Source organism: Megalobrama amblycephala, linkage group LG5, assembly GCF_018812025.1.
Source record: "Megalobrama amblycephala isolate DHTTF-2021 linkage group LG5, ASM1881202v1, whole genome shotgun sequence".
NCBI lineage: Eukaryota > Metazoa > Chordata > Actinopteri > Cypriniformes > Xenocyprididae > Megalobrama > Megalobrama amblycephala.
This window is the reverse complement of record NC_063048.1, coordinates 29,681,940-29,696,354: the sequence shown is the minus strand read 5'-3', so window position 1 is coordinate 29,696,354 and position 14,415 is coordinate 29,681,940. Positions and strand designations below refer to the sequence as shown.

Sequence of the window (14,415 nt, the reverse complement as noted above, 5' to 3'; positions counted from 1 at the left end):
CATTAAGTTATTTATGGTAAATGTGTTTTCTTACCTGATGAAGAAGGATGCCGCAGCTGAAGTGGGATGGTCGGAGCAAGAGGGCACAGCCTGGCCAACCTGAACCTGACTTCTCTGTCTGGAAGGAGTTAAGGACACTCTGGAGATGGTGGTGTCTGAAGGCCATTCGCTCTGCTCTGCTTGACCCACGAGGCCTTGTGTCTGGGGTGGGAAGAAGCAGGTTAGAAGGTGATTAAAACATTGAAACTCAAAAATAAGACACTAAATTACCCTCTTACACAGTTCCAAATATGCTACGCCTAGGCTACAGAGGATCACACCTTCTAGAAGAAACAGACAGCAAGTCCTTACAAGGAGCAAGAGGCAGTTCCCTTACAAATTATGTTTCAAAGGTCACATATAAAAAGGAGGTGGTAACGATTACTCGCATGCATTTATCATAAAGTACATAATTAGCCACCAGGGAGGAACATTCATCCCTGTACTGAATAGGGTTTCAATGGGTAGAGATTAGACAGGTTCACAAGAAATGTGAAATCCTTAGCAAGAACAATCTGGAGTTTGTCAATCCAGATGTGTGTCCACCAGGTCTCTCATAACCCGAGGCAATATAGGCACATCTTCCTCTGCTCTCGAGAAAGAGGCCAGGTCAAGAAACAAATTTTCTGTCGGTGTCCACACAAAAGCTCAGTGAAGGGAATGCAAGTGGGCGACTTGAAGTGAACAGAGCAAATTCTAGGAATCAACTATACATTCTGACATTTAAAATGCTGTTACATTATTCTTGCATGGAGTCTGTGAGGAATTGCAGCTTGTTAAATATCCCTGCACTGGAACCCATTCACTCAGGGATGTTTTCATTATTTTACCAAAGTCACTCTTTGTCTCCGAGGCCAGTGAGTAACTAAGTAGCTTAAACCCACAATCAATATGATCTGTCAAGTGCTTGTTTTGAATGTAGGCAGTGTGCTAAAAGGCTTCAGGTAAGGTTGGGCCATTTCCCAGAGACTATCGTGAGTTAAACATGTTGTGCAATAGACAACCATGGCTTTAGCATGGCATGTCGTCTACGTTTTGGGGGTTTTGCATAATGGCTGGATTTGTGTTTGCACTGGATTCATGTCTGGCAACTAAAATAACATCATTAACAATCTTTTCATGAAGCATATGCTATCCAGTGCGTGATGTGTCAACATAACTCTGACAGGAGAACTATTTATATACATAGGATGACATATGAGCTCCATACATCACAAACCCTTCAGACACATGGAAGGATTACTCACATGAGACAGAGTACAACAAGCAGCATCCATTTTGAGATGTTTCTAGTCTGCACTTTGTTGAACTGTGACATTTGGTTGAATAATTACTATTACATAAGCTTCAACTTATTTGAGGGTTGGGGGATTCTAAAAGCACAAAAAAAAATAGATTTGTTTTATTTGAGTTGTTTATGTCTGTTTATTCAGATGCTTTAGTTTTGTGTTTATGTCTATAATTGCTTTCTGTTTATGGTTGAATAATTATGTCTGTCAGTTCTGTTGTAGAACTCTGTTGTTTAAAATGACAAATTCATGCGGACATGACTTAAAGTCACCTTGAACAGGAAGTTGCTATTGACTTTATTTCAGTATTGTGAGGTATTTTCTGAGTGAAACAGATTATTGAATGATAAAAATAGAGGATGTGGCTTGTTTTTTCATGCTGGGAATTCAATGGATCTAGAACAGTGAGCATTCCATTCATCTGTTGGAGGGAATGTTCTACCCAAATTGTCAAATTGATGTCATTAAAGAAAGGCCATTCTAGAGAAGTACATTTTCAGATTTTGATCAAATATTACATAAATTACATAATTACATAAATGGGTCCCACTTTATATTAGGTGGCTTTAACTACTATGTACTTACATTTAAATTAATCATTTGATACAATGAACTTATCTACATACATGTTTTTACATTGTACTTATATTTTTTTTTTAAAAATACCTGCATGTAATTACATCTGTAATTAATTGTAATTATTTATAATTACCCTGTTGAGCCATCCCTTAACCCATGCTTAAACTTACCCATACCACAAAATCTGTCCCTAACCTAACCCGTATCCAATTCAATAGCAGCAAAAGTGTTTTGCAATACAATGAACATAATAAGTACATTGTACTTATTTTTTGATGTAAGTACATAGTAGTTAAGGCCACCTAATATAAAGTGGGACCAAAAATTGTGAATCAACTTGCATGGATTAACTGTTCACCACAAGACTAGTAATGTGCACTTACAAAGTAAACAGGGGCAATTTGGATTTCATGCCAACTTCAAATTTGTTTTCTGTGAGTGTTCTGTTGAGCTGTTCCTGCCACTTTTTACTGTGAGCTGTTTTACAGTTTCCAGCTTTTTATGTCTGTAAGAAGTCAGGACGGGCTTAGAAGAATTTAGCACTCATGCATTCATCAACAAAACATCATGCTGGATCTGTGACATGACAAAGTCATATCACAACGCATGGCATTCCAATTTCAGATGAGCCGTGATAAATCAAAACAACGTCACACTGACAGCGAATGGTGCCTATCTGGACAGGACGGTAATCCCCCACGTACAGATAAAGAAGAAACGAGTGTCAGGTTTCACATCAACAGGATGTTTAAGGGGCTACGCAGTCGGAGCGAGACCGAATTGGGACACACAAACACAGACATAAGACACACATTCACAAACACACACACTGAAGCAGCTGTCAAAAAACCCACTATGGGTTTTTGAGGACTTAAGCCCTCCAGTCAAGCTGTTTTCATGAGTGTCAGACACAGAGCACGAGGTGCGCATACTATATCCCCAGGTCGGGTCATTAAAGTACAGCTGCAGAGAGCTCCCAGCACTCGATAAAATCAGGTATTCTCTTTATGCTACACCCTACACCCTGTCTAAACCCAACCAGAGTCCAGAAAATCCAACTATTCACATCTCCTTCCGAATGTCTGTGTCTTTCCCTTTCCTTTCTGAAAAGGAGCAGCATAATTTCTCTCTCTTTCTCAATCTCCTTCTTTTTATGGCACAGAGGGAAGTAGATCACAGTCTGTTCACGCAGCTTAAGGATTCCTGGTTTCGGGCTCCCAGTAGGCCAGTAGGTCATTCCAGCCTATCTGAAGCCCACGTGGAAAATCCCACCTCGATATGCTCTAATAATTTTATCTGCCAGCTCGAGTAAAGAGCAATAAAGATGACAGTAACATGCTTTCAAGGCAGTTTTTCTTTCTCTTTTTAAATATGCTACTTATCAAGATTATATATTTTTTTCACAGAATGCTCTAAGAAGCATAAAAATACTTCACTGTGCTTATTGCAATGAATTCTGGAACTGTCTTCATTGAAAATGACAAATGCGATACTGTCTTAGAATATAGCGTTTTGGTGCACCCAACATGTCGGAAGTGCCGCTATGATGTGTAAAAACATGAAAATTATATACACTTTCTTAAGTGTGTGTCTGAATGTGTTTTTATACCTCTATATAAACAAGTATTATGATGGTAGCACATTGGTATCACATAAATACCATGGTACTTGAATACTGTAATCACTTGTTACCATGTATCATGATATTTATCTAGGTAATCCAAAGGAATGCAATGGTATTAACATACTGTAGTATGTGTTATTAACATACACTCAGAAAAAATATTTTACTATACTGTTTATTTAAAAAATAATTTTCATTTAACACCATTGTATTAGGTTTCTCATTCAAACACAATTGCATTGTGTTAAACTGACTTGAAACAGTTGTGTTTTGGCTCAACTCAATATTTTCATTTCATGTTTCAATTAAAGTCCCCCTGTGGTGAAAATCAAGTTTTTAATGTTTTTTATATGTCTAGCTGGTGTTTTATAAGACAAACCATATGCAAATTCGTAAGTTAACACCATTGCTGAGTATTTTCTCTTTAAAACCGCAGTAAATCAAAGACAGTCTCAAACCGCGGTTTGAAATCGCTGGTGTTTCTGACATCACAAACTACCTTGTAACCAATCACGTCAACGTGCCGGCGGGCTTTAGCAAGGGAGTTATCATGGTATATTTTTCTGCTGACATGAAAAATCGGGTCGATTTAGCAATATAGCGGGTATACGATGTTTATTACGATGTTAAGATGAGCTATATGTCTTTCTCCACTGACGCTCAAAGCGTTTCTAAGGATACTGACTGTTAGAAGGCAGATGTCTCACTCATGAATGTGAACATGGATTGTGTAACATTAGCAACACATCATTAGCTGTGTGATAACATAGCCAAGCAAAGCGCTAATCATACTAATTACAATTGTGTGTGCGACTTTGTAAAAAGCGATACCATAGTGCAGCATTTACCTCGGTAAGTTGACCGAGTGGATCTCATCTGAGCTTGTGCGAGTGAGTGGAGGCGGGGCTAATTATCATATTCATAGAGCCATGTATACTAAATGAGACAAGGGTGTAGAGTTACATTCAAGCTATATTAAGGCATTAAGATTTTTTTTTCACAGAAAAAATGTTTAAATATGTAATTTTGGTGATCAAACATGAGTTTTAAGGGATAAAATTATTGACTACAGGGGGACTTTAAATAGGCCAAAAATAATGCTTGTTCAATTTACTTGAGTAAATTAAGTTAATCAAACACGATTCTTTTCAACCACTTTACTTAATCCATTTGAGTTGAGAGTTAGTTGTGTTAAAATAGCATTATAGAAACTAGGAACAGGATTTCCCCTTCCTATCATGCTTTGAACAGGGCTGGATGGGAGAGTAAATGTTGAAATAAAATGTTATTTTATGCGTTTTTTTCATCAAGATGAAAAAATTGGGAGACATGTTAATGTTTAATGCTCTTTTATGTTTATATTTAAAAGAGTTTCTGGTTTTGGAGGTTGCCATTGTGGTGAAGTGTAGAGCATGTGCTTGGGGTGAGGACATGCTAACAACGATTAAAATAATTTTAATAATAAAAAAACAACTATTTAGGCATACCATGGATGTACAAAACCATCTTCTGGCTAACGACTAACAATAAGAGTTTTTACAGAGTAAAGATTGAGTAAAGATTTAGTAAAGTAAAAATTGAGTAAAGATTTTCTTGTTAGATAACATTTGGTTGTAAAAATTGTTCTTGAACGCATTCACTTTGATATTAATTTTAGCATAATTTAACATAATATTTTTGGACAAAATTAAGAATGTTAACTTAACTCAACTAAATGGCATTGAATTAACCTTATGTAATGAACTTAAGTTTACTGAAACAAACAATGTTAATTAAATGCAACATAACCCAGTTACGTGGAACCTGTTGACATAAAGAAGTTAAGTAAATCGAACGTATAATTTTTTGAGTGGTAAAACAAAAGAAAAAAAAAAACATGTGGTCTAAGCATTTCAGGCATAGGTTTCAATCTATACTTGACAGCTGTCAACTTCTTCATCTTGTGTTGATGATGAATGCCCTGATTCTGCATCAACGTGCTCCTTGCCATTTGATGTTTCACTTCTTGCTTTTCAGGAACTCTCACCTGCATCAAAAGTACTGATGTATCTTTACCCACTAGCACAGACATAAAAATCTACTTCACAGAAACACAAGGCCCCTCCAAAGACTTCCTGTCAGACTCAGTCCATCTCAATGGCTTTGTCTCCTCCTCTTTCCTCCTGCCGCTGTCATTTCTCCCCACAGAAATCAGATGAGTTAAATCTCTTTGCTCGAGGCTCTGCTGAAGTCCCATGCCTTATTGTCATTCCTCCATTCTAATGAAAGGAAGGAGCCTTTTCAAATTATACAAGGCACATCTTTGAACTAGGGGAAAACATAGAGCTCAGAGCCATTCCCGTACATGCACAAACTGCATGTGCGAGTCGTGTGTTTGGGTAAGTACCGCAAGGCAGACAGCTTCTGTTGGTTTTTCAAGACGTACTGGGCCAGTTTTTTATCCAAGGCTTTTTGCTTTGTCTGTGCACAAGCACATGCTGGTTGCTAAAAGCTTCAGTGTCGGCTCACTCGCTGGAATAAAAGAACTTGTTGACATTAACGCAAAAAGGAAACGCACAGGCATCACTATTGTTAAACCTCCTTCGTCAATAGCGGTAACTGTTGACAGGAACAAAAAGGCTCTATTAGAGGCAACTGCAATAGATTGTAAAAGCAACATCAATACCACAAAAAGATGTGATATGTATTACAATTAGAAACCACTCTGATGCAGCAGAGACTTGGCTGCGGAAGACAGACAGGAATAGTTGAGCTGGCCACCTGTGGTGGTGAGTTTTGTTTAGTTTAACACGCTGAAGCTGTACACTTATACAGCTTCAGCAGTCCACTGTGGAATGTAACAGTGCAGTAAGGCAGGCAGTCAATAAAACGCAGGAGTAATAAAATGAACTCCTCAAACTGTCATTCTGCCAAACCTGCATTCTGGTGATCGATCAATATAAGGCTGAGAGCAATGTATCAGACAGATGATAATCACGTGATATTCAGCCATTATGAGATTATTTGTCATCAGTCAATAACCCTCCTTTAATTCTTATTTTAATTGCTGCATATATATATATATATATATATATATATATATATATATATATATATATATATATATATATATATATATATATATATATATATATATATATATATACAGGTGCTGGTCATATAATTAGAATATTGTGAAAAAGTTCATTTTTTTATTGTAAATTATTTTAAAAAATGAAACTTTCATTTATACTAGATTCCCTACATGTAAAGTAAAACATTTCAAAAGTTTTTTTTTTGTTTTTTTTTGTTTTTTTTAATTTGTTGATTAGAGCGTACAGCTAATGAAAGTCCAAAATCCAGTATCTCAAAATATTAGAAATTTTTATTTTGAGTTTCATTAAATGACCATCCCTACAGTATAAATTCCGGGTATCTCTTGTTCTTTGAAACCACACTAATGGGGAAGACTGCTGACTTGGCAATGGTCCAGGAGACAATCATTGACACCCTCCACAAAGAGAGTAAGTCACAGAAGGTCATTACTGAATGTGGTGGCTGTTTACAGAGTGATGTATCAAAGCATATTAAATACAAAGTTGACTAGAAGGAAGAAATAGGGTAGGCAAAGGTGCACAAGCAACAGGGATGACCACAAGCTTGAGAATACTGTCAAGTAAAGCCGATTCAAACACTTGGGAGAGCTTCACAGTGAGTAGAATGAAGCCGGAGTCAGCACATCAAGAGTCACCACACTCAGACATCTTCAGGAAAAGGACTACCAAGCCACTTCTGAAACAGAAACAACGTCAGAAGCTTCTTACCTGGGCTAAGGAGAAAAAGAACTGGACAGTGAACAGTGGTCGAAAGTCCTCTTTTCAGATAAAAGTAAATTTTGCATTTCATGTTGAAATCATGGTCCCAGAGTCTGAAGGAAGACTGGAGAGGCACAGAATCCAAGCTGCTTGAAGTCTAGTGGGAAGTTTCTGAAGTTAGTAATGATTTGGGGGGCCGTGACGTCTGCTGGTGTTGGTCCATTGTGTTTTATCAAGTGCAAAGTCAATGCAGCCATCTTCCAGGAGATTTTGGAGCACTTTATGCTTCCATCTGCTGACAAGCTTTATGGAGATGCTGATTTCCTTTTCCAGCAGGACTTTAGCACCTGCCCACAGTGCAAACACCACTTCCAAGTGGTTTGCTGACCATGATATTACTGTGTTTTATTGGCCAGCCAACATGCCTGACCTGAATCTATGGGATATTTTCAAGAGAAAGATGAGAAACAGTCGATCCAACAATATACAGATGATCTGAAGGCTCAATAGTGCCTCAGCAGTGCGACAGGCTGATCACTTCCATGCCACACTTCACTGATGCTGTAATTTGTGCTAGAGCAAGTCATTTGCTGTAATATGTGCTGCCGACCAAGTATTGAGTGTACAAATGAACACACTTTAAAGAACTTGAACTTTACTGTTTTGAAAATCCATTTTTTGATTGATCTTAGGAAATATTCTATTATTTTGAGATACTGGATTTTGGACTTTCATGAGCTGTACGCTCTGATCATCAAATTTAAAAAAAAAAACTTTTGAAATGTTTTACTTTACATGTAGGGAATCTAGAATATATGAAAGTTTAATTTTTAAAAATAATTTACAATAAAAAAATGAACTTTTTCATGATATTCTAATTATATGACCAGCACCTGTATATATACTGCCGTTCAAATTTTAGAAGTTGGAAAGTCTATACCCGCCAAGGCTGCATTTATTTGACCAAAAATACAGTAATGACAGTAATATTATGAACAATTATAGGCAAATATTTTGTTTTGTTGGCAAAACTGAATTTTCAGCATTATTACTCCAGTCTTCAGTGTCACATGATCCTTCAGAAATCATTCTAATATGCTGATATGGTGCTCAAGTAACATTTCTTATTATCACAGTTGAAAAATGGTTGTGCGTCTTAATATTTGTGACCCATGCTGGCAAAATGAGTCAGAATGCGCACAGGCTAATTTCGAGCTACAGGCAAAACAAGTGAAAAATTGTCGAAAATTAGTTCATTAAGCCCTCGTCTAGCGATCCCAATGCTCCAAATCGCAATTAACCATCTAAAAGTATCTTTATTTGTATGTTTTCTGAGAAGAGTACCTTTCCTTTGCCTATGAAAAATTCAGTTTTTCTCTGCTTACTTCTCGAAGACTGGTGCTTCCATCAGGACAAGTTTGGTATTGTTTTAAAGCGCAGCAGTCCAACTTTGTGAATATTCTTAGCGAATTCTCGAAGGCATGAGTCTGGACCAATGAAGTGGGTTTTCATGCTGATTTAAACAAAACTATCTTACTCACGCTGACTGACAGAACCGAAGCGTGAGCACAAAGCTGCCTCAGACAGCGCGATCCCGTTATACACACATACACAGAATTGCAGCATTTCAAAAAAATCTGTCTTGGCGATTATTATCTGTTGTGTCTTAAGTGAAAGTTTGGTTAACTGTTGGGGAAAAACATCTGATGTGTAACATTATATTAAATCTGTTTTGTACAGTAGGTCTTAATATTTATAGGCTGTCTGTTTCATTAATGCAATTCAATCAAACAATTGTAGAATAATGGAAAAAAAGTTGAATAAATATATATATTTTTTTTCTATAGATATGGGTTTTGACTTGGTTTGTGCCAAATTTGGTGGTGTTACCAGGGATTTTAAGGTATGGCTGCTAGGTGATTTTGCCTCGTTGTAAAGTGTAACTGAAACAGCAATACCAATCCCTGCTACATTCACAGACAACGTGATACTCATTTCCAAAACACTCACTCATAAATTAACAGGTGCACTGACAATGTGAAACTGCACTAGAGATTTACAAATCTGTTAATGAGACCGCATAATGTTAACACACAGTCTCGGTGCATTATGTTTCAAGCATGCTCTCCATGCCTAACTGAGTGCATGGAATTCAGTTATGCAGGTGTTTTAATCTGCAATTCATTCAGGCAGCTGTAGCTCACATAATTGGATCAAACGTTATAACTGATGCCTATGCTGGGGTTTTTGAAACAATCATGCTTCAAAAAGCACTACAAAGTGAACTTTTCCATACTTCTCAACCATTATATGACAATAACAGCAGCACATTTGACTGGGAAAGGTGTAAAAGTGCATCTAGATCATTTATTTTCAACCCCAACACCCTGTAAAATCTATGGAAACTTGTTTCCGACAGCGAATAAAAAATAAAAGTTAATTGCAACTTTTTATCTTATCATTCTGACTTTTTTTCTCAGAATTGTGTGATATAAACTCACAATTTCAAGTTATAAAGTCAGAAATGTGATATTTAAACTCACAATTGCGAGTTATATAGTCAGAATTGCATGATATAAACTCGCAATTGTGTTATGAAGTCAAAAATACATTTTTTTCTCAGAATTGGGAGTTTATATCTTGCAATTCTGACTTTATAACACGCAACTACAAGTTATAAATTCAGAATATCTTGTAATTTATATCTCGTAATTCTGAGAAAAGAAAGAATTGTGAGGTGTAAACTTGCAATTGTGAGAACAAAAGTCAGAATTGTGAGACAAAAAGTCAAACATTTTTTTTTTTTGTTGCAGAAACAAGCTTCTGCTGTAGATGATGAATCCTTTGCAGGGAATAAACATGGTCACTTATAAACTGAACACATAGGAGCTTGTTCTTTATTATAGTAGTAGATGTGATCTGATACATCAGATCAACTGATTACCAATAAATTCATTTAATGCATAAACACAAGATCTTGTGGCTGGAGAGAAATGGAAGGTTGCATACCGGGTTTGGTTGAGGCAGGAAGTTATTGACGCGCGAGATGCTCCACATGCCCTCCAAATATTGCTGGGCTTGAATGGTGACTGAGCTGATGGTCCCCGTCAGAGGTCTTCCTCCCATGGTCACCTGCACGCTGGGTTTCAATGCACCAGCGCTGGGAGACGGGCTCTGAGACCAGCCCAGCTCACGTTGCCGCTCCCCCACAGGTAGGACGCTGTGCGCTGGGTGAGGTATCCTCGATTTGGTAGGTCTAGAGGACAGACTGACCACATTGTGAGTCATCAGCCTGGTGGGATGCCCAGGAAAGGTGTTGGGAGGCAGGGATGGCATGTTGGAAACAGGGTACAGTTCTTGGAGAGTCTGAATTGCCTGCTGTTTTAGTTGCTGTGCAGGTGTGCCGCACACCTGACACCTAGTTCCTTCATGTCCTCCTTTCAGTGGCCAATCAGGCACTTGCAGCTGGTCGATGATAAAGGAAGCAAATCCTGGATCCTACAGAGAGCAAAAGAGGAGAAAAGAGCTTTTACAGCTATAAATGATGATTGTTTTCATTATGTTTTCCAGATGAATTCTGGCTTGGTGTATAAAGTAAAAAATAACAGTAAAGTTATAAATAATAATAATAATAATAAATAAAATATAGCATTATTTTTATTACTATTATTATTATTATTATTATTATTTATCATCATCATCTTCCTCAATAACAGCAGCAACAACGATATTTTGCTTCTGTATATTAGCTAGAATTAGTTATATAATTATATATTCTATATATTAGCTATACATATAGCTATAACCATAATTTTCTGTAATTTGAAAATGAAAAGTTTTTTTAAAAACACAACAACAACAATAACGATAAATACATTATTATTGTTATTATTATTATTATTATTATTATTATTGTTAATATAGTACCACTACTACTAATAACTACTAATAATACTAATAACAACTAATAATAATAATATTAGAAAAATTAAAAATATAATGAATTCTGGCTTGGTGTCTGAAGTATAAAATAACAGTTAAAAATCTCTAAAATTTGAAAAATAAAATAAGGTTTAAAATAATAATAATAATAATAATAATAATAATAATAAATGCATTATTTTATTACAGTTATTTATCATCATCTTCTTCCTCAACAACAACAGCAGCAACAACAATATTTTGTTTCTGTATATTAGCTATAATTATAGTTATATAATAATATATTCTATATATTAGCTATACTTATAGCTATAACTATAAATATCTGTAATTTAAAAATGAGAAATATAAATATAAAATATAAATATGTTTCTGTTTTATAATGTTATGTATAAATGTTTTTATATTTTATGTTGTAAAGAATATAGAATAAAATAATATTAAAATATGGATACATTTTCTTATTTCCAGATTTATCCATGCTCAGTCTAAAATAAAGAAACATTTCAAAGTGACATTAATAATAAAAATGTTCATTGTTTTTATAACAATAAACAGCATTTTATTAGCAGGCCATTTAAAAATTTACAGAAAATATATATTTGGATGTATTTTACTGATCAAAACCAGCACAGCCACAGCCTGCAGACATTTAGATAAGATTTTCCTAGTTGTCCCAGAAGCCTCATCGTAATTATAATATTTCAAACTAAGCGGAGCTGAAAAGTAAGAGTTTTGTGGGTGGAAGGATTGAGCGGTGCGGTGGGGTGGGGTGGGGTGGTGGGCGGTAGGGTGTAAAGAAAACAACAGCTGAGCCCGGGCATGAAGCACATTGCAGCATGTATTTACATTTGATAAGACTCCCAGCAGGGAGAGATATGACAAGAGACCCAGCATGAAAATAATCATCTCCCATTCAATGCCAGGGGCATGACGCCAGTCTACCTGATGGACAGGGGCTTATATCTGTGTACTCGCACTCAAACACAATGAAGTGCTCGGAGCAGGTAACTATTGCTACAATACAAGATCACTTATCATGATAATACTACCGAACATAAAGGATTAACCAGCCACCGTTATAAAAACACACACAGGTAAACATGTAGAATTGATAGGAAATTAATTACATGCTTGAAATTAATTACATGCTTGGATTTTAAAGCAATTCTTCACTTAAAAATGAAAATTCTCTTATTATTTAGTCTATTCAGGAGAGAGAGAAAAAAAAAAGCTGCCTGGACGTTTTGTCTTTTGTGCTCCACAGAAGAATGGAATGACATGAGTGTGAGTAAATGATGACAGAATGCTAATTTTACAGCAAACTATTCCTTCCCAGCACTAATTTATAATGCTGTAATTACTCTTTCACATCCACACGCACTTCTGGTCTTTGGAGAGACAAATCTCACACTCTAGATCAGTATTAAGGAGATTAGACCCTGACTGGATCCCAGGGCAGCATTAATGTTTATGGAGCCTGTTTTTCATGGAGACACAGTCGTAACCTGGATAAGCGCGAACCCAAAGGGACTACAACTAAATTAGGATAGTTACTGCAATTAAATCATAATTACTACACAAAACCCTCAAACAGACTATATGCAAGCAAAAGACATCCTTAACTCCTCTGTTAAATAAAATATGGGGTCTCCTCCTACAGACAGTTGGGAATGCAGACGGATGTTTGTGAGTACGCCCTGATTTAAACTTCTCAACTTTGGTGTGCTAGAGTCCAATTACTAAATATTCTGTGTGGGACTGTTCAAAAGGGCATGAATATTTAAAGATGATCATTTAGATAAATATTCGAATTTTGAAGCCTGTGAACACAAAGCCAACAAAATACTGGCTACAGGGTTGAAAAAAGAACCAGTTAGCGCTGAGGTGTGTGTGTGTGTGTATGTGTGTGTGTGTGTTCAGATGGTAGAACGAGATTTTACAGATGTTTTCATGACGTTTATGATTTACACTGTATGCACACTCCCGTTCATAAGTTTGGTGTCAGTATCAACATTGATGATAATAATAATAATAATAAATTTGTCTAAAGCACAAAATCAGCATATTAGAATGATATCTGAAGGATCATGTCACACTGACGACTGGAGTAATCATGCTGAAAATTCAGTTTTGCCATCACAGGAATAAATTACATTTTAAAATAGAAATTATTAATGTTTTTACTACATTTGATCAAATAAATGCAGTCTTGGTGAGCATAAGAGACTTCTTTCAAAACCACTCTTTCACATTTTTACTGACCCCAATCTTTTAAGTCTTGTTGGATGTAATCTGACATATTCAAGGTTAAACAGTGTTTTCAATGAAAGAAAATGCAAGATGGGACTTTTGGGACAACTGAATGACTGAAAAGTGGGTGTTACATATTAGAATGAAGCCAGGTGGTTGGAGGGGTTTGAAAAAGTAAGTCATTTCAGAGGTGGGGCAAGTTATTACATTGGTGGAAAATTGCAAAAAAATTAACAATCCTTGAAATAACATGGACAGAATCATAAACAACAAGACCAGGAACTGATATTTTAAGCTTTTCGAATATTACCTTTCATGCAGTGTGTAATATATCTGTTTGTGAATGTAAAAGGTCTGCAAAGTTGTAAAGATCAAAGTGCACGGCAAACAAAGTTATTGTCTTCTAAAGAAAGGATCGATTCTGAACTGCTAAAAGAGTCATCAGCAATTCCAGTCTCACTTCCTGTTACATACAATGTAATACATTTGCATAATGCAGCCTAGCCTCTTCATTGGCTGCTCGTGAACAATGTCTTCTTTGCCCTGCCCTCAAACACTGTAGTCGCTGAGGCCTGGAAGAGTTTGGGTCGTGTTGTCAACATGTCGAGATAACGCCGTTTACATTGCTGTGAATCCACTTTACATGAAAAAGAATGAGGACTCGTGCTGGAATTCGTACAGGAAAAACCTGTATTGTTTACTGTTTACCAAGCGCTGAGGAAGGTCCAGAGCTGAAATTCAGATATGGTAATGGTCGTTTGGTTTCCGTAAGCAGAAGACCAATCATAACAGACTGGGCCGTTTGACCAATCAGACCAGAGTAGACTTGTAGAAATGAGGGTTTCAGAGAGACTTTATCTTCGAACAAACCATTTTCAGACTCTTTGAGAAATGA

The 14,415-nt window shown here is 36.4% G+C and overlaps 1 protein-coding gene across 2 annotated transcripts in view; it reads right to left on the bottom strand.

Annotated features, from left to right (window-relative positions):
- The window catches only part of kif26ab (kinesin family member 26Ab), a 108,169-nt gene that overhangs the window by 53,791 nt on the left and 39,963 nt on the right, over window positions 1-14,415 (bottom strand). For both annotated transcript variants that reach the window (XM_048191770.1, XM_048191771.1), the window contains exons 3-4: window positions 10,335-10,823; window positions 35-201 (exon numbers count right to left, since the gene is read on the bottom strand). In XM_048191770.1, coding sequence (XP_048047727.1) covers window positions 35-201; window positions 10,335-10,823 — 656 coding nt within the window. The remainder of the gene's footprint in view (window positions 1-34; window positions 202-10,334; window positions 10,824-14,415) is intronic.